Source organism: Pelobates fuscus, chromosome 4, assembly GCF_036172605.1.
Source record: "Pelobates fuscus isolate aPelFus1 chromosome 4, aPelFus1.pri, whole genome shotgun sequence".
Classification (NCBI taxonomy): Eukaryota; Metazoa; Chordata; class Amphibia; order Anura; family Pelobatidae; genus Pelobates; species Pelobates fuscus.
The window spans coordinates 312623710-312643659 of record NC_086320.1 but is presented as its reverse complement, the minus strand read 5'-3'; the positions used below and the strand labels follow the sequence as shown (position 1 = coordinate 312643659).

The 19950-nt window shown below is 38.5% G+C and overlaps 1 protein-coding gene across 7 annotated transcripts in view; it reads right to left on the bottom strand.

Annotated features, from left to right (window-relative positions):
• Positions 1–19950, bottom strand: part of SATB1 (SATB homeobox 1) — a 193677-nt gene that overhangs the window by 25562 nt on the left and 148165 nt on the right. For all 7 annotated transcript variants that reach the window (XM_063452302.1, XM_063452307.1, XM_063452306.1 and 4 more), the window contains one exon: positions 13832–13987. In XM_063452302.1, coding sequence (XP_063308372.1) covers positions 13832–13987 — 156 coding nt within the window. The remainder of the gene's footprint in view (positions 1–13831; positions 13988–19950) is intronic.

Genomic DNA, 19950 nt, shown 5'->3' with positions numbered 1-19950 from the left:
CAATGCATCCCTATACATACACAGAAACACACAATACATCCCTTACACACACACATGCAAACACACACACACACTGCTTCTCTTACATACACACAGAAACACAATGCCTTTCTTACACACACTCAATGCACACACTTACAGACACACACCTTGCATCCCTTATGCATACAAACACATATTCACACACTGGATCCCTTACACACAACTACAAACACACACTGCTTCCACTACACACAAACACACTGCATCACCTACACAAACTGGTATGCCTATAACACATAACACATCCCCTACACACTATACTCCCTGTGAGCGAATTTAATGGGTGGAACATATAGGTGGACTTATGGGAGGGCCTTATGGGTATACTCACCGTCAGGCCCTGGGACCCAGACCTTGAGCTGTGTAAGGGGCCTCAAAAAATGGAGCTGCTTCCTGTTCTCCCAGAACATTGAATTTTGTTACCGCAGTTACAAACAGCCTCCAGAGATCCGGTTCTACACCAGACCAGTGGAGCCAAACTGCAGCTAGTGCCCATCACCATCCTCATCTGATTGTAAGTAGGCAATCTAGTATATTATTAGTGACACTAATCTCTAATTAACCTCACATTAAAGGGACACTATAGTTGGTGGTTCCGGTGTCTATAGCCTGTCCCTGCAGGCTTGCAAACACAGTGTGCAGCACTGGCGTTAGTTCATATGGCAGATCATATGGGTGGGGCATTGTGATGTCACATGGGGGGGGGGGGGAGCGGCAAATTTTTCTTTTGCCTAGGGCGGCAAAAATCCTTGCACCGGCCCTGTCTAAGGTGTTGCCTAAGTGATGAACACTTGGCTAATGGTGAAGTGAACATTCATTTTAGCGAAGTTTGGAAGGCAGTGATATAAAAACAGCACTTGGAGCAGGTTAGCCCAGAGCTCTCATATACATGTGTATACATACACAGAAACACACAATACATCCCTTACACACACACATGCAAACACACACACACACTGCTTCTCTTACATACACACAGAAACACAATGCCTTTCTTACACACACTCAATGCACACACTTACAGACACACACCTTGCATCCCTTATGCATACAAACACATATTCACACACTGGATCCCTTACACACAACTACAAACACACACTGCTTCCACTACACACAAACACACTGCATCACCTACACAAACTGGTATGCCTATAACACATAACACATCCCCTACACACTATACTCCCTGTGAGCGAATTTAATGGGTGGAACATATAGGTGGACTTATGGGAGGGCCTTATGGGTATACTCACCGTCAGGCCCTGGGACCCAGACCTTGAGCTGTGTAAGAGGCCTCAAAAAATGGAGCTGCTTCCTGTTCTCCCAGAACATTGAATTTTGTTACCGCAGTTACAAACAGCCTCCAGAGATCCGGTTCTACACCAGACCAGTGGAGCCAAACTGCAGCTAGTGCCCATCACCATCCTCATCTGATTGTAAGTAGGCAATCTAGTATATTATTAGTGACACTAATCTCTAATTAACCTCACATTAAAGGGACACTATAGTTGGTGGTTCCGGTGTCTATAGCCTGTCCCTGCAGGCTTGCAAACACAGTGTGCAGCACTGGCGTTAGTTCATATGGCAGATCATATGGGTGGGGCATTGTGATGTCACATGGGGGGGGGGAGCGGCAAATTTTTCTTTTGCCTAGGGCGGCAAAAATCCTTGCACCGGCCCTGTCTAAGGTGTTGCCTAAGCGATGAACACTTGGCTAATGGTGAAGTGAACATTCATTTTAGCGAAGTTTGGAAGGCAGTGATATAAAAACAGCACTTGGAGCAGGTTAGCCCAGAGCTCTCAGTCAGCTAATGTCATCCATAGTTGGATGGCAATTGTGGTAATCCATGTTTGCCTTATCTGTGCCAGCTTTTGTTAAGCCACTTGAAAATAGTTTGGCAGAGAAGAGACTGTGCCTAACGACTATTTGTATCACTTCAAACACCATAACCACTACAGCCCACTGCAGTATTTATGCTGACAGGAAAATCCTGGTGTCATCTCACCATAACCTATCCTGGCCATTTTAGCATGGCTTGGCGATTACCTGGGTTCTGCAGAACGTCTGTGGTGCTTGTGATGTTCTTGAGCTTCAGAAGCTGAATGTTAATTTTGTGCAGGTCCTCACTCAGTCACAAAGCGTGCTCAGCTAATGCTGAATTAATGAATTTCTACTATGCACAAAATGGACATCCAGCTTTTAGAGGATGAGAAGATTAAAAGCAGCATGGGTGGCTGCCAGGAAACACTCAAATATCAAATGGTGCTGAAACAGTTTAATCGGTCCCAGTGAAATAGCACCATGGTATTCTTGGCACCATATTCACTACAACAGGCTGTAGTAGTTATGGTGCTTCATTATTAAGGAATAATAGGCTAGACCAATCTGAGACAATGGGAAGTTACCATTAAAACTCAGTTTGTTTAATTATTTATGGTGTGTGCTTTTTATAACATAAGTGTCCTTGTGAATTCTCCTGGAACTTATTTCTTGATTTTAATTCTTTATTTCAGCTTCTTTGGCATAGTTACCAAGCAGCAATCTTTGCACAGGATTCTAAAAGCTTGTATATTACCAAAGCATTCATTAGGGAATAACTACGATTCTAAGCAAAGAAAATCAAAAGTGGGTACATCGCTGTATCCAATCCAGAGGTCTTCATATCTGCACTCAGTAACCAACAAAAGACCATTATCTGAGGATATGCCACACTCCCAGAATGCTTTTTAGCAATATACAAATAGAACACTGCGAGGGGGCATATTGTCGACCACAACTGGGAAATATTTGTAAACATAAACAGTATGCAAAAAAATAAAAAAATAGTTGCAACTCTATTTATACTTAAACCATCAAGAGCCAAGACAGCATATAAAATGTTGTTACTCTGATAGTGAACAAAAACACACACTGTAAATAAAATTAGCATAAACCAGTATGTTAAAAACCAAAACAAAACATTTTTATTATGTAGTAAGCCAATAGGCATGTTAAAGGGTCACATTAAGCAACCTAATCATTACAGCTCACTGTAGTGATTTGGTTGACTAGTAACCCCAGGAGAAGAGTTTGATATAAGCCAGGGTTCTTCTGGCATTTGAAGACCGCCCACTCTAGATTACATTGATGTTGAAGGACAAACACTTTTGCATTATCAATGTCAACATGGATTCCCTATTAGGCATGTGTAAATCCAGAAGAGCCTCAATATATATTTAAATATTCTTAAATGGTTTGGTAATAAATATAAGTGATGGCACCTAATCCATAGACAGGTTCAATTTAAAGGGGCACTTAGCGGTTATGCTGCCTACTGTGTAAAATCACAATCCCTCTTTTCCGAAACTGAAAAAGACTGGTGGTCTTCCTAGCACCCAGGGGCAGCTCCCTACTCAACAACAATGCGGAGTTTACACATACTCAACATTCTCAGTGTCAATTCCTTCCAACCTGATGTTATTGATTGGTGGATAGTGCTAGGCTATTCTCTCCCCAGCACTCTCAGCCAATACAAGGAAAGGTTAAAGGAACTTAACATGTATAGCTTGGAGGAAAGACGAGACAGGGGGAATATGATAGAAACGTTTAAATTCATAAAGGGAATCAAAACAGTAAAGGAGGAGACTATATTTAAAAGAAGAAAAACTACCACAACAAGAGGACATAGTCTTAAATTAGAGGGACAAAGGTTTAAAAATAATATCAGGAAGTATTACATTACTGAGAGGGTAGTGGATGCATGGAATAGCCTTCCAGCTGAAGTGGTTGAGGTTAACACAGTAAAGGAGTTTAAGCATGCATGGGGATAAGCATAAGGCTATCCTAACTATAAGATAAGGCCAGGGACTAATGAAAGTATTTAGAAAACTGGGCAGACTAGATGGGCCGAATGGTTCTTATCTGCCATCACATTCTATGTTTCTAGTTAAAACATCACTGAAATGCTATAGATGGCAATAGTCATTTGCCCTTCTCAAATCTACAATTCACCGAGTAAAAAACAAACTGGTTTCCTGATGTGTACACACACAATATGGCGCAAGAAACATTTGACCCCAGGTTTGTTAATTTATGAACAAAGCAGAAAAGAAAACCACAGAAAGCTTTAATAAATAACAGTCCACCGCAAATTAAGCTCAAAAAGTAAATAAAGGGAACGATATGGCACAATACTCATCTAATATATAATTTTTCACACGTGAATAAAGACATCTAAAAGGAGAGTGCAGGTTCCTGGATAAACAAAACATTCTATCACAATTAGAAACATTTCAAAAGCCCTGTAATTTCCAATCAAAATTACAGTAATTTCTGATATACAAGCCCTTATTCGTGACAGCATTTTACACTCCATAAGAGATTACAGTGGCCTGATGTATGACATGCTGAGCACTGAACCAATATAAGCAACTGAGTTTAATGTTTAAATAGCATCAACACTTAGAATTCAACAAGGAAAGTATTGTAGCAATTACCACTTTTACTCTCATTAAGGGTTAGGGAGGGATGAGTCTACAATATTTGTATACATGCACAGACAAACACCGCAGTGCATTGTGTGCAAACAGACAAATGACAGCATTTTTAGTATGTATACATAAAACGGAACACTCCTGGGTCTTACCTACAGAAACAGATCTTGATGAAAGTAATTTTATTTGGGTGAATGTTATTTTCTAGGGTGACAAAATAAAGCCAACTAGAAGAACAACATAAGCATGGGCACACCCAATGGTTTCTTAATAACAGGCAGTGTTTTATTTGGAGTTTAAAGGAAACATCATAATTTCGGCACTGTCCTGTGCCTATGTCAAGTCAGACTTGACAAAGGCACAGGATAGTGCCGAACGTTGTCTCCTCTGAACTCCAAATAAAAGACTGCCTGTTATTAAGAAACCATTGCCCAGACGTATGTTTTTGTTCCAACTGGGTTGTTTGGGAGTTGGCCCTCCAGGTTTGGAGTGCCCCAACGAGAGTAATCCCCTAGTGAGTGTGTTCCATTACTCTTGGAAAATTCCATATGCTTGGGAACTTCTAGACAGCTCCTGGGCTCAGATTTTACTTAAAGGGACACTCCAGGCACCCAGACCACTTCTGCCCATTGGAGTGGTCTGGGTGCCAACTCCCACTACCCTTAACCCTACAAGTGTAATTATTGCAGTTTTCATAAACTGCAATATTTACCTTGCAGGGTTAAGTCCTCCTCTAGTGGCTAGACAGCCACTAGAGGACACTTCCGTGTTCATAGAACACGAAAAGTGTGCTATAACATCGCTGAACATCCTCATGCTATGTGAGGACTTCCAGCGTCACTAAAATCCCAATAGGAAAGCATTGAAAGCATGATTCAATGCTTTCCTATGGGAAGGTCTAATGTGCATGCGCGGCACTGGCTGCGCATGCTCAATAGGTCTCCCTCACCGGATGATGTTGGCGGGGGAGGAGCGTGGGCGGACCCTGACCCAGCGCCGAGGGACATCGGCGCTGGATACAGGTAAGTCACTGAAGGGGTTTTAACCCTTTAGCAACATGGGATGGGGGGTGGGAGGGAGAGGGGATCTGCAGTTTCAGGAAAAAGGTTTGTTTTCCTGGCACTGGAGAGTCCCTTTAATGAAAATTTCAGGATGAGAGCTCTTTGAGATTGGATAGACAAACAGATGAAAACTGAACTAAATTACTTGCAGGGTGGTCAACAAACTTGAAAATTATTCCAGTCAGCTATGTTTCTAAATCAGCTATCCAGGCCTAAGCTTTGCAGTTCCCAAGTGAATATCTGAATATTCACGGTTCAGTGAAATAGCTTCCTGGTGTTTTCATACTAGGAAATATAGTGTAAATCATTCTACTGTGGAACCCAAACATGGATTCTTCACAAATTGGTCAAAGCCAAACCGCAACTTAATGTTTTTTTAATATTTTCAAAGAATTTCAGGTGACATACAATTCAGTCCTTTGGTATAAACATTATGCTCCTATCTTAGAAGCTTTAATGGCTAAAAATTTAAAGGGAAATTGTTACAGGATTTCTAATATTATATTTACACAGATCATTTATTTAATAATTATTTATTTGTGGAAAAATAAAATTAAATGGGGGGCAAAAGTCTTTATCCTGCAGTTTGGCTCTCTATGAATCATTGTTATAAGCTCTGTCATTCGCACCTGGCAGTCAGCAGAGAAAGCATAAGGAGAAAAGGAGAAATAAAGCAATATTTATATTTTTTTCCTCCTTATTTGCAATGCGTGCCCAGGCAGATTTGTGCTGTAATGTAGTTTGCTAAATGTTTAATCTACATTTAAAATAAAAAAGTTATTGTTAATTTCCAATATTTTATTCAATGGTGTAATGCCCAGAAAAATGAAAAGTTCACCTTTAAGAGATTCAGTGTATAGCAATCGTGTGCAGAAAGGCGACGATCTCTTGTCTAATGTATACATATGCACATTTCCAGAAACACTGTTAACCACCTTCGAGACTAATTCTATCACTCTTAGTACGGAACACAGGCATTATATACACTTCAGAGATTTCTCAAAAGGATATCATTCTGCTCATTACCTACACACAGCAAAAAGAAATGTGGCAATTAATTTGGCTAAAAGATTGCATCTCACACTTCAGTTTTGCTTCCCATGAGTAAGATAAACCAATATTACATTGGAATAATCATCCTGTAATGTACTCTTTGGGGTTTATTCACTAAAGTCGGAATTTGTAACCAAAGTGCATAATCTATGTTCAAGAGTAGAACTGAATGAAATTCAATAACTACAATTCAGTCAATTTGGCATTGTGTGTCCCATTTATCACATTCAGATTGTTTGGGAAAAGGTACAAACACAAGCTATTCTACAAGTCAACAGTCAAACTCTAGCAAACTTTAAATAAATAGCTCTAGATTACCAAGACAAAATCATATTTGGTTATTCCAATTTGATAAACTTTAGATTTGTAACTGACATTAGAGCTCAATTCAGGTAAATAGCTGAAAGGGTTTTAACCCCTTCAGCCCTGCGGGAGGGGAGGGGGCCCAGAGGAAGGGGGCACTCCAGTAGCCTATAGTGCCAGGAAAATGGGTTGTGAAGCACACAAAAAAGGAGCTTGACAGGGATGTAAAACTCCAGCCCTAGACAGGTTTATAGACTCCAACTCTACAATTCCATGAATTAGATGGGCACGGCTAAAATTATGGGAGTTGTGATTAATTCTGCAGTAAGAGGCCTGGCTGTTGCCATCTCCATCACCCCCTCTTCCGAATTTTTACTCATGCAATAAAAAAAATAAAAAAAATTGTGTGTGATTGATATAGACCTCCATTTATGTTGCTTTAGCAAGATTTTTCATCTTTCAGTTTAGTACAGTAGTCTTTTTTTGTTTCCTTATTTTAGCCGTTGATAAATACAAGTTTATTCACTAACCTTGCACACGTTAGTGATTCCTGCACCCCTACCTATATACCCAAGAATTGGATTGAGTAGATTTAGATTTATGTACTGGCTTATTTACTTAATTCAAGCATGTGAATCATGCACCGCTCAATATGTCCTGTTCCCTTTTCCCTATTCTCTTTGTATTATTATATTATAAAGCTACACCCAAATGGTCTTGGTTATTGCAGTAATATTTCGCCTTTAAAAAGTGAAGAACATACAATCAAGAAATAATTGGTCTTGGAAGGTACTAGATATAGTTTCCACTCTAATGGATATTTGGAATAATATGAGCTAACTTGCTGGTTTGCATTAGAAATGCTAGTTATTCAGATGTTCTGCGAGAACCCAAGAAAAGAAGAATGCAAAATAACTATATATCACTTGTACCTGTGCACAAGTAACATCTCAAGAGGAGCAAAATTCATCCCTGACTTCTGATTCATCTACTCTTGGCTTGATCACATACAGCAATGTCTCTCTAGAGCTAGGAACTCACATTCAAATTTACCTTTGGGTGACAACATGAGAGCCAACTAAATATCAGCAGTGTTTATATCTAAAACAAAATTGGCTTTCCTACTCTACTTGGCTTCTACCTTGTTAAAGGGACACTATAGGGTGAAGAACACATTTATGTCTGACCCTATAGCATTAAAACCACCATCTAGGCCCCCTGGTTTCCCTTGCCTCCCTAAATATAGTAAAATCTTACTTGTATTCAAGTCTGTAGCTCCTGGCTCTGACCCGGTCTGCCTTTGACCTGCCTGCTGTCATCAGAAGTGGTGGTCTGAGCCAATCACAATGCTTCCCCATATTATTGTCTGAGACTGTTAAGGAGGCAGATCATGGGCAGAGCCAGCACAAGTCAAACACAGCCCTGGCCAATCAGCATCTCCTCATAGAGGGTGGAGACACTGAATGACAGTGCTGCATACAGTCCTGCCCCAGGAAGCATCTATAGTAGCCATCTGAAGAGTGGCCAGTGGAGTTATCACTAGGCTGTAATGTAAACACTGCATTTTCTCTGAGAAGACAGTGTTTACAGCAAAAAGATTCTACTCACCAGAACAAATGCAATAAGCTGTAGTTGTTCTGGTGACGATAGTGTCCCTTTAAAGCATGTAGAGTGATCACTGCCTTTCAACCCTCATACTCCTGTTCTAATATCAACACTTCCTAGTGCTTCCCAACATATGTACTTGGTGCTAACTGCATATCAAACTCAGGTTAGATTTCATATGATGAATTCATATCAAGATGGAACCAGCTGGGGCTCTAATAAAATGTATGTATTTAGTAAAAATGCGGGACGTTAAAAGAACACGACCTTTAACATTAACACATTTCAACACAGGATTAACGTTGTTCCTGCATAATAACAAAAGGAAAACAATGCAGCTCTGAAAGAAGAAATAAAATGAGCATCTTGAATTGTCAGATTGATTATTTTATTAAACAAAGACTGTGCTATGGTTTATTTCACAGCTGAAATCTTTCATGCATAACCGACGGGTATCACACCAACTGTAAAAAAGTGATTTCCCTGTAATAGGCAACATACTTTTAATAAAGCCGTTTTCATGTTCCATGCATACAAGCTGCTTTGCATTTTGTTTTTAAGAGTACTTATTACAGCAATGGAACTCTTTAACCAATGCTTGGCTAGTTTACAGGAACTGAATTCTAAAAGCCCCTAATAACACAGATGTTCTGGTTAATTTCTGATAACCTTTCGTTCTACATGTTGGATTATTGTTGTTGGCTCCTCTGCTATTTATTGGTTTAATTAGCTAGCCTTGGTTCTAATTCTAGTATATAGCCAGTAATAACTATACCAATCAGCTAGTAGTTATAGAAAGTCTGGAGAGAAAAAAAAATTACACAACAAAGCAAAAACAAACCAAAATACCCCCAAACAAAACAACAACAAAGAAAACAAAATGCAACGGAGCAGCCCATTCAAATATTTTGTGGCTATGGTGATACAATTTCGGCTTTGCTAGGCACAGGTTACAAATTGTATCCCCAATTTTTGTGTTTTCTGATCAGTTACACTAAGAGATTAAGAAAATATACAAATAAGATACAAAAGGAGCAGAAGGTTAGGAAAAGCATTAAATTTGCATGCTGGGATATATACTCTAAGAAGAGGAACAGTAAATGTAAATATCACTTTTGTTGTTTTGTGTGTGACAGGCCCTTTATGAAAATACGTATTGCATTATTATACATATATTAAATACTGTATTTCCTTTTTTTTTTCATTCCACAAGAAAAACAGCCCACACTTAACTTCGTACAATACGTATGGATGGTGACAGTTTATATTTCTTTTATACATATTCAATGAAATCACTGTCTATCTTCTTATAGGGTTGGGTTATAATTTCAAGTTAAGTAGGGAGGCTAAGAAATGTTTAAACTGTGTGATGACATATGGATTCTTTTTTTTTTTCAACTGGACAGCACATTAACAAAAATGTTATTCTTTAATTGGTACACTAGTCAGATAATCGGTCTTAAAAAAAAGGATGATAAGACAAATAATCATCATTTAGTAGGTGGTTAAAACACAATTACATTCCAACAGGGCAGTAAAACTCTTGGTGCAAATACCTTGCAAAAGGGAGTCTGCATTTTTTTTCTCTTGGTAAAATCTTTTGCCTTAAAAAAAAACAACAACTTTTTTATTCTACAAGAAACAATGATGGTTGAGGAACTCACCCAAGCAGAGCTTCATTAAATTATATGTATATTATTTAATACGTCGTTTATCAATCACTGTATGTATTTATTATTTTACTTGGCCTGTAGTAAACACAATTTTTTTTTTTTTTTATGACAGAGAGTTACCTTCACAGTATAATCTGTTTTTCTCTGTACACAGAATGGAGGAATAATTCCAGGAAACAATTGGAGAAAAGAAGGACTATTTTTTTTAAAATGAACTAGTAAGATAATATGAAGCCGTGATAGCCAAAGAAATATTGGCTGCTTTATTGTCAGTATTATTTCAATAGGAGCTGTAGACGTCACAAATCTGCCATTTTAATAATTTTCTTTAATTCTCCGGTTTCTCTGAGGAAATCAGGATTACCGTATTTCTTACCTCTCACACCGATTTCCTGATTTTGGGTCTCTGTGTTGTCCATTTTACTATTTCTGTACCCTGCTTGCTTCCATATTTCCTATTCAATATCCCACTCTCTTTGTAGCCCATTACCTACCGACTACCTACCAAGGGTCAGTGTAGGTCAGTAATGGGGTACAAAGATTCCATTACCCCACGTCCTCTAGACTGTAAGCTCGTTTAATCAGGGTCCTCAACTACCTATTGTTCCTGTTACACTTTGTTATTGTCTCATTTGTTAAATTCCCCTTTTATTGTAGAGCGATGTGGAATCAGTTAGCGCTATATAAATACTACTACTACTACTACTACTAATAATAATAATAATAATAATGCTTTTTTACAGAAATCTAGGAAATTAACTGAAAGTGCCCAGACCATTTGCCCATTCCAGGCATCTCTTGGCTTCCAGCTTTATGGTACTCACTTCAAAGGGTTACTCTAAGCACTATGACTACTTCAGTAATTTGAAATGGTTTAGTTTTTTCTTTATTTCTCATTTCAATAGTTGTTTTGAAGGAAGAGAATTCCTTTAAGTTTCCCATGTTTTCCATCTATCATGTTTCTCTATGTTTTTCCTACCCTCAGTCCTCTTACCTCCACCAAGTTCACCCATATACATCTTTTCCCACCCTTTTCCCCCAATCATTTTACGTTACCCAAAATCAGTCTCTCTTTCATTCACCATATCAGTTTCAAATCACCAATCAGTAACCACTGCAGATGGTAACAACCATCTACATGTATTATATCCCCACGAGATACACCACATTTCCCATTTTGGATCATCTCTACCCATCTGCTTTCCAGATTCTGCAATCCTTGAAATGCTTAATGTTAGCTTTAGAGAGAGGGTAGTGGGCGAATGAAATGGCTTTCCAGCTGAAGTGGTAGAGGTTAACACAGTGAAGGAGTTTAAGCATGCGTGGGATAGTCATAAGGCTACCCTAGCTATAAGATAAGGCCAGGGACTAATGAAAGTCTTTAGAAAATTGGGCAGACTAGATGGGCCAGTTTGGTGGCATTCATGCGGGTAATGGCATTGGTGCAACAGGTTCTCCATCACTAACTAGTACAGGATCCGAGATCTTTACATCCCTCAATCAAGTGGAGATGGCTCTTTTTGGTAGGGATAGATTTGTTAGAAAGACCCAAACATGTATTTCTCCATCAATACACATTCTAAAATCCAGTTCTATCAGACATACTATAGGACACATTTTTAAAACAGGCAAAGATGTGTACATATATTACTGTAAACTCATTCAATTTTGTATTGCTTCATTGTCAAGGTGACTTTATGATAAATATGTGCGTAAATTAGGCTTTGTCAAAACAGGGAAACAAGCAAAACTGCATTTGAGACTTGTTATGTGGGTATGTGAGCACTTTAGAGATAAAAAAAGAAATGCAAGAATTCCTTATCAGCAAGTCCTCTTAACATATTTTAAAGTAAGTTGTATCTGTTAAGGTAAGTGGTAAATGATGGAGTCAGAGAGTGAAAAGAAAACTGAAAATACGGATCATTATATTTGATTAAAAAAGCATATGCCTTTTGAACATTTGCTGTTTGTGCAGCAGCTGAATTTAGAACAACTGCAATGACCCAAAACCAACAAAATAAACCAGAAAACCTCAACTTTGGTCCCGGAGAATCTTTATTCTTTTCAAGTCAACACACTGCAGAGCAGAATAATGAATATCTATACAATCTAAAGCTATTGAAATACAGGCCATCCAAATAAACTGCCTAACAGAAATTACATAAATAATTAACAAAACAGAAATATTGATAACAATTGACAAAACACAAGCACAATTTTTTTTATTTATTTTTTAAAGAAACACATTAATATATAAAGATCAGATTTTTAAAACATCTGCTGACCAAATAAGGTGTGTCCCTCTTACAGGAAGAAGGTCTAGTTATAAGGAGATGCCATTCAGAAATTAAATATTACACACTATTTCACAATCTAGCTAGGTGATGGCTAACCATGACAATTGAAATGTTTGTGAACTACATTTCTAATTATACTTAGTCATCTTTGAAGCATTAGCAAAATGCAATTCACAAACATCTGTGTTGCTGATTTTTGCCAACTCTGATCTAAACCAGCCCTATCACTGAAGGCTAGCAATATGTACAGAGATGGACTAGATATTGCAACTATTATAGTGTACAGTTTTCATAACAGCAATATAATGAATCACCACATTAAATGTCACATTGTTAAATATCAGCTTGATAATAATTGACCTTTTTAAAGTATATTACTGTTGTCCTTAAAGGGACACTATAGTCACCAAAAACACTTTATATTAATGAGACAGCTTTGGTGTATAAATCATGCCTCTTCAGCCTCACTGCTCAATTCTCTACCCAATTTACACCTCCCTGCACGTGGCTTACACAGTCTTCATAAACACTTCCTGTAAAGTGAGATCTAATGTTTACACTTCCTTTATTGCAAATTCTGCTGAATTTTGAATTTCTTATCTCCTTTACTGTTAAGAGCTTGATAAACCCTGCAGGAGCCTCCTGTTAGTGATTAAAGTTTAATTTACAGAGCAGGAGATAAAAAATCTAAATTAAGTTAGCTTCTGATTGATAAGCTAAGCCTCTTTTCATGCAGGCTGTGTGAGTCACAGCCAGGGGAGGTGTGCTGCATGGACAGAAAATAATATGATTTGTAACACCTATATGGAAGGAATGTAACTCCTATTTGTAATGAGCAGTGAGACTTCAGATGTGAAATCTATACACAACATTTTTCATTTAGCTAAAGTTGTTTGGCAATCAGTGTCCCTTTAATTGCACAGCATCATGCTATTAAGGCAACCTGTCGTAAGGCTTAAAATAATTATTTTACTAAGCTTCCAAATATTTAGCTTCATTAATCCATTACTCTATAAAAACTAAGTGGAAGCAATTTGATTATTAACGTTTAACCCCTTAAGGACACATGACATGTGTGACATGTCATGATTCCATTTTATTCCAGAAGTTTGGTCCTTAAGGGGTTAAAGTTATAAACAAGATGAACAGCTACTTGTAAAACATTGCTTTGTGAAACCTTACGGTATACAAAGAGTTAAACTGTATAACATATATAGGATTTTAAATAGTAAGGGATGATCTAGCAGCCACCGGTATGTTCTAAATATGTACGGCAAATGGAATAATGTTTATTTTATTTCTGAATCTGGATATAATGTACCTGGCTTTTGGAAGCTGCAACCTTTGCAAATAGTGCCTGGGATACTTTAGCTCGTTTCATTTCCTGTTGGATCTCATCATAAATGGAAGCATTAATATTCATGCTGCAATTCTCCAGGTTTCCGTTTCGCTCTGTTGCAATAGTAGCCGTCTTTACCTGGAACACATGTGTATATAACACAATGTTATACGATTATACAAAATGTATACATGATGCCAAGCAGACAAACCAACATGATCTACCAAATTACATACAAGCAACAGTCCCCATGCTCACCACAACAATATTTACAGGATCTGGGTGAAGTACTGAAAGTAGTGGTGGCCAAACCGTAGGCATTCCTGCTGTTTTAGAACTTGAATCATAGTTTTCAGCTTTAAACTGTAGAATACCAACTGGGGGGTCAGAAGTTGGCAAAGCAATATGGGAGCTATATTACTTTTTTTTTTTTTTTTTTAAAGCTGGTAGGGCTTTGCAGCACATAATGCTGATAGCTTTATAAAGTCAACAATATTCAGTATATAAAAACAAAATAAATGTATTATTAAAGCACGCACAGGGATTTGTGGAATGGCAGGCAAGCAACCAGGCATGTCAACCTCCAAGTCTTGAGGATGGAACGCAGCTTTTTATTTGTGAATTTTCTGACTTAAACACAAGTGTATTAACCTAAATAAGTGAAATTGATTTATTTCCCTCTAATATCTCACACACTCTCTCTCTCTTTCTCTCTCTCTCTATGTGTGTGTGTGTGTGTGTGTGTAGCCCAATCTGCTTGTCCTGACACAAAAATAATAACAATTTAAATCTGTATAGCAAAATTGAGGCAAAAATAATGGATCTGGAAAAATTAGCCGCAATTTGAGAAAATGTGGAGTTTAGTGAATTACCCTAGTGTCTCAACCTCTGCTCTGCCCAGCCTTTCCCTTGGTCCTTGTCCCATAGTGTGCAGTGACTGTTTGTAATGTGTGTGTATATATGGTGTGTGCTGGCTGTGTGTAATATGTGGGTGTATTTGGTATGTGATGAGAGTGATGCAGGGAGCCCAGGAAGGTGTTGAGCAGGCCATGAGCTCGTGCAGGCAATTTCCATAGCACAGTAGTGACAGGGCAGCCGGCATACAGCCTATGCTGCTCACCAAGTGACCCCTCCCCCTCACAACCTGCCCCGGAAACTCCTTACCCATCTGGGAGGATTTTCCTGAGTTGGGCACGCAGCTCTAGTACTACCCAGACTTCACTTCCCTCTCCAGGGGTCTCACTGGCCTCCAATCAACTGTGTCTTTAATGTCTACTGCTATTCTCGACAGCTTTAACTCTTCACCCCTACAGCACAGAGCAGATCTGCACCTTGTAAATCCATCTGTAATAGTCCTGCCACTTGTTCGCAGCAGGGCTAAACTAATAAAACATTACCTGCCAGGAACTACATGTCTCATGCTATATAAATGCCTCTATCTATCCATCTATATAAATATATGTAGATAGTTAATACAATGTTAAACAAAAATCTTCACACCAGTCAAGCCATAAGACTTGCTTTTCACACAGAAATCACACATTTGCAGTGATGTTAATACCACAAAGGATTCTGGGTGGGCATTGGCAAATTAGTTTAACAAAGAATCACATTTTTGCCTCATTCCATTTTAAACATGGATTCCCTTGAGTCTGTGCTTGTTGTATACAACAGCTTTGAAACACAACTTCAGAAAAGATTGAATTAGGCAAAAATTTGATTCTTTGTTAAACTAATTTGCATATGCCCACGCAGAATCCTGGAAGGGATTTTCAATCACAATTTTTTCCCCCACTATAACCTTTTTGGACATGGACACACGCACGCACGCACGCACGCACACACACACACACACACACATTATATAAAATGTAAAAAATTAAAATGTACAAATGCACACTTCTTTTTTCAGCAATCTCTCAAGTATTCAAGTAACATGACAATATATGTTATGCACAGTTCATATCATATTTGCAGGGTTTGAAACGTTTCACACATTCAGAGAAGGTTAATACAACATGATCATCACCATTGTCAGGTGACAACACAGAATTACAAAGTCATAAAACAAGTTTGGTGGAAACAAGCCAAATATTTTCACAGAGCCGTGGAACCGAAAGCTTTCTGCAATTAATGAGAAAGAATTTAAGCCATAAGTCTTAACAAAGACTGGCTTATCTTGAATAGCGTGCAACATAGTTGTCATGATTTATGTCTGTGATAAGAGCCTAACAGTGACATCTTAAATTTCCATATTTTTTCTGCATTTTCTTACTAGAATAACTTAACCTTGCACTATTAGCTTTTACATAAAACATAGATCAGACATAAATCCGGTATATATACACATACAAACATATATGATACACACATATCGATTTATGTGCCAAAGCCATATTTTGGTGCCTAATGTTTTTCTATAATAGTTTTCTCTGAATATACCGTATTTATCGGCGTATAACACGCACTTTTTTCCCCTGAAAATAGGGGAAAAATCGTGGGTGCGTGTTATACGCCGATATCCCATAATTACTTACCTGTCCTGAAGCGTGGGCCGGCTTCACAGCGCGCACCGCGGTACAGGAACTTTAATTTAAGGTTCCGGTTTCCGGCGGGACTGAAAGGAAGTGTGCACAATAGTGTGCACACTTCCTTTCAGTCCCGCCGGAAACCGGAACCTTAAATTAAAGTTCCTGTTCCGCGGTGCACGGTGTGAAGCCGGCCCACGCTTCAGGACAGGTAAGTAATTATGGGAGGGGAGGAAAGTACACTATGGGAGGGGAGGGGGAGGAAAGTACACTATGGGAGGGGAGGGGGAGGAAAGTACACTATGGGAGGGGAGGGGGAGGAAAGTACACTATGGGAGGGGAGGGGGAGGAAAGTACACTATGGGAGGGGAGGAGGGGAAGTACACTATGGGAGGGGAGGAGGAGGAAAGTACACTATGGGAGGGGAGGGGGAGGAAAGTACACTATGGGAGGGGAGGGGGAGGAAAGTACACTATGGGAGGGAAGGGGGGAGAATACTATGGGAGGGGAGGGGGGGAGAATACTATGGGAGGGGAGGGGGGGAGAATACTATGGGAGGGGAGGGGGGGGAGAATACTATGGGAGGGGAGGGGGGAGAATACTATATACTATGGGAGGGGAGGGGGGGAGAATACTATGGGAGGGGAGGGGGGGAGAATACTATGGGAGGGGAGGGGGGAGAATACTATGGGAGGAGGGGGGGAATACTATGGGAGGAGGGGGGAATACTATGGGAGGGGGGAGAATACTATGGAAAGGGGGGAGAATACTATGGAAAGGGGGGACACTATGGGATGAGGGGGGAATACTATGGGATGAGGGGGGGGAATACTATGGGATGAGGGGGGAAATTTCCTGGAATTTCTTTCTAAAAATGAGGTGCGTGTTATACGCCTGTGCGTGTTATACGCCGATAAATACGGTACTTTCCCATGAAATGATGTGTTAATATTTATGACCAGAGAAGGATTTTGATTGGTTGGCAGAAATATATTTCTTTGGAAATCTGTCAAGCATTTGCTATAACAGCTTACATTCTAACATGATCATGTAACAATGCAAGGTTCTATATTACAAATAAATAAATAATAATTTAAGCACACCAAAATTACATGAGAAAAAGCCAGTAAAAACAGACTGCCAGGGCTTGTCTATTTATATCCATACTCGACACATTTACATTACATTTGCAAGCCAACCTGTACATTATGGATGAAATAAAGCTGAAGTTTCTCAAAAAAAATGCAATATATGGGAGAGGGCAGACAGTAAAAATGTAAGCCTTTGGGTTGGCAATAGACTGCTGGATTAATGGGAGAAATTAAGCATAAGTTTACAAAATAAATAGTAATTTTACACGAAGAAGAAAAAGAGGCGTGTGGGGGGGACACACTATTTCCTACTACATTGGACCAAAAGTAAAACTATACAACGCTATAAGCAAGCATAATATAAAATGTAATAATATAGACACAGTACCAGAACCTCACCACATCACATACTTGAAGATGGGTTCTGGGTCCTTGTCTTAAATTTTCACATTTGCCCACCAGCTCAAATCTGTCAGGCAGATTTAAAAATGAACAAAAGGACATGGCACCAGAACCATACACAGAGTGGTTCAGATGTGCTCTCTTTGCAAGGTATACTTTAATTGAGAAATTCATCAGTTTGCCTAGTCACCCACTTTAGTGGCAATTCTGCATAGTTCCTCTTCCACCATTTCGGGGACAAGCCGAGCATCTTTGCTAAACTGTTCTGCAGTGATGCAGAAGCTGGTGCCCAAAGACTTCAGGTACTACAACCACTTCAGAGAGTTTTAAAGTGCATATGGTGTATACAGTGCCCCTTTAAAATGGCTGGTAAATTTACCATGGAATTAAGGAGAGGTCAGCCACAATAGTTCAGTCACCTAATAGTCGATGTGCTAAAATATATCTTAGAATGATGTTTATGGGGATTTTAGTTTTTGAGGTAAAAAAGGTACAATAGAAAAAAGTCAAATACTACATTTCTTTCAAAATGTCGCACACATATGCCCCAACACTACCTTTAATGTTATGTTTACTTGGCTTGACAATTGTATCACTCTTTATGACCAAATATTTGGTCAGAACAGATATATTTCAAGCTAAGACTAAAAAAGGAACATGAGATATTGCACGCTGAATTATCTCAATCTAAAAGAAAGTACATTAAATTGAGCACACAATCTTCACATTCATAGGATGATAAGTAGCTTTACTATTAAAGTATTTTGCTCTGCAAATTTTTTTAATTTTTTTTTTTTAATTGTGTAAGCATGTACATATTTATTGAAGTTCGTGGAAAATATGAATGTATTTTCCATGATTCTCTTTGCTCTCTCATCTTTTGTGTGTAAAATGCACAAATCAATGCACCAATAGATGTTTTATATTATTTTATACTATTACCAAATCATTTCCAGATTGTGATACCTGTTGGAGCAGCGTGACAAGAAATTCAGTTTGCACAAAAAAACAACACTAACAGTGCTAACTATCAGGCTGATCAGGTATGTCCTAGGTAACCGAGCTACACTTCTGGATCCCTTTACAGTCAGAAACTCTGATAAATGAACAACTTCTGTATACATTGCAATCTCCCAGCAAATACAGCAATGCAAAATTAGACCTGGCAATTTCCTAATTATGGAAAACAGGCATTAACAACAGTTACTACACTACACTTCTCAGTGATCTTTTAAAAGGGCCACTGAAAGTTATAGTGGCTTCCAGATTGGCTGATTGTTTGCTTTTTTTTAAAGCAGTGGCAACTGTTATCTAAAGCCTTGAGATTTATTGCAAATGCAGAAAATTCTAATATGAATGACTTCTTATTTTTGACTGGTTAAGTGCATTGTTTGTGCAAGTCATGTTAAAAAAAATTTAATTTTTTTTTTAAATGAATCGGTCCATGTCAATACTGCTTAAATAAATAAGTCATACATTAGATAAGTCTGCTCATGGATAAACAAGTGCAAGTGAAAGAAAGCATGTCTTATGAGGAGGGTGTTATATTTTAAAACACATTTTTGCTTTTTACTTTGATTTATAAGACTTTTGAGATTTAAATTTAAATTTGCAAATTCCTCAGAATATTACCAATGCAAATCATCTGACTACATACAAGGGGGCCTATCTGTATACATACACTTCATTTAGTTCACTATGTAACTATAATTGTATCTTTACAGCTTTTGTGGTTCACTATAGCTGGTTACACCTGGAATGGGTTTGGTTTGCAATTGCTAAAACAATGTCAACTCATACGAGTAACATATAATAGATGTTACAACATCTGTAATACGGACCATGGCACTAGCCTCCATTATTGTTCGACATCTTAAACATTATTGCAAATTTTCTGTGTCTGTCCGTGAGACCTGCAGAATCACTGCAGCACAATTCAGTGAAGCTTGAGGCAATGCTAATTATTAAATCACTCTAGTTGAACAGACAGATCACTTTTTTTTTTTTAAACAGCGTATTTTTTTTCTCTTCCTTATCTCTAAAAGGAATCTTGACTGGACTTCAGGCTAAAGTCCATTAA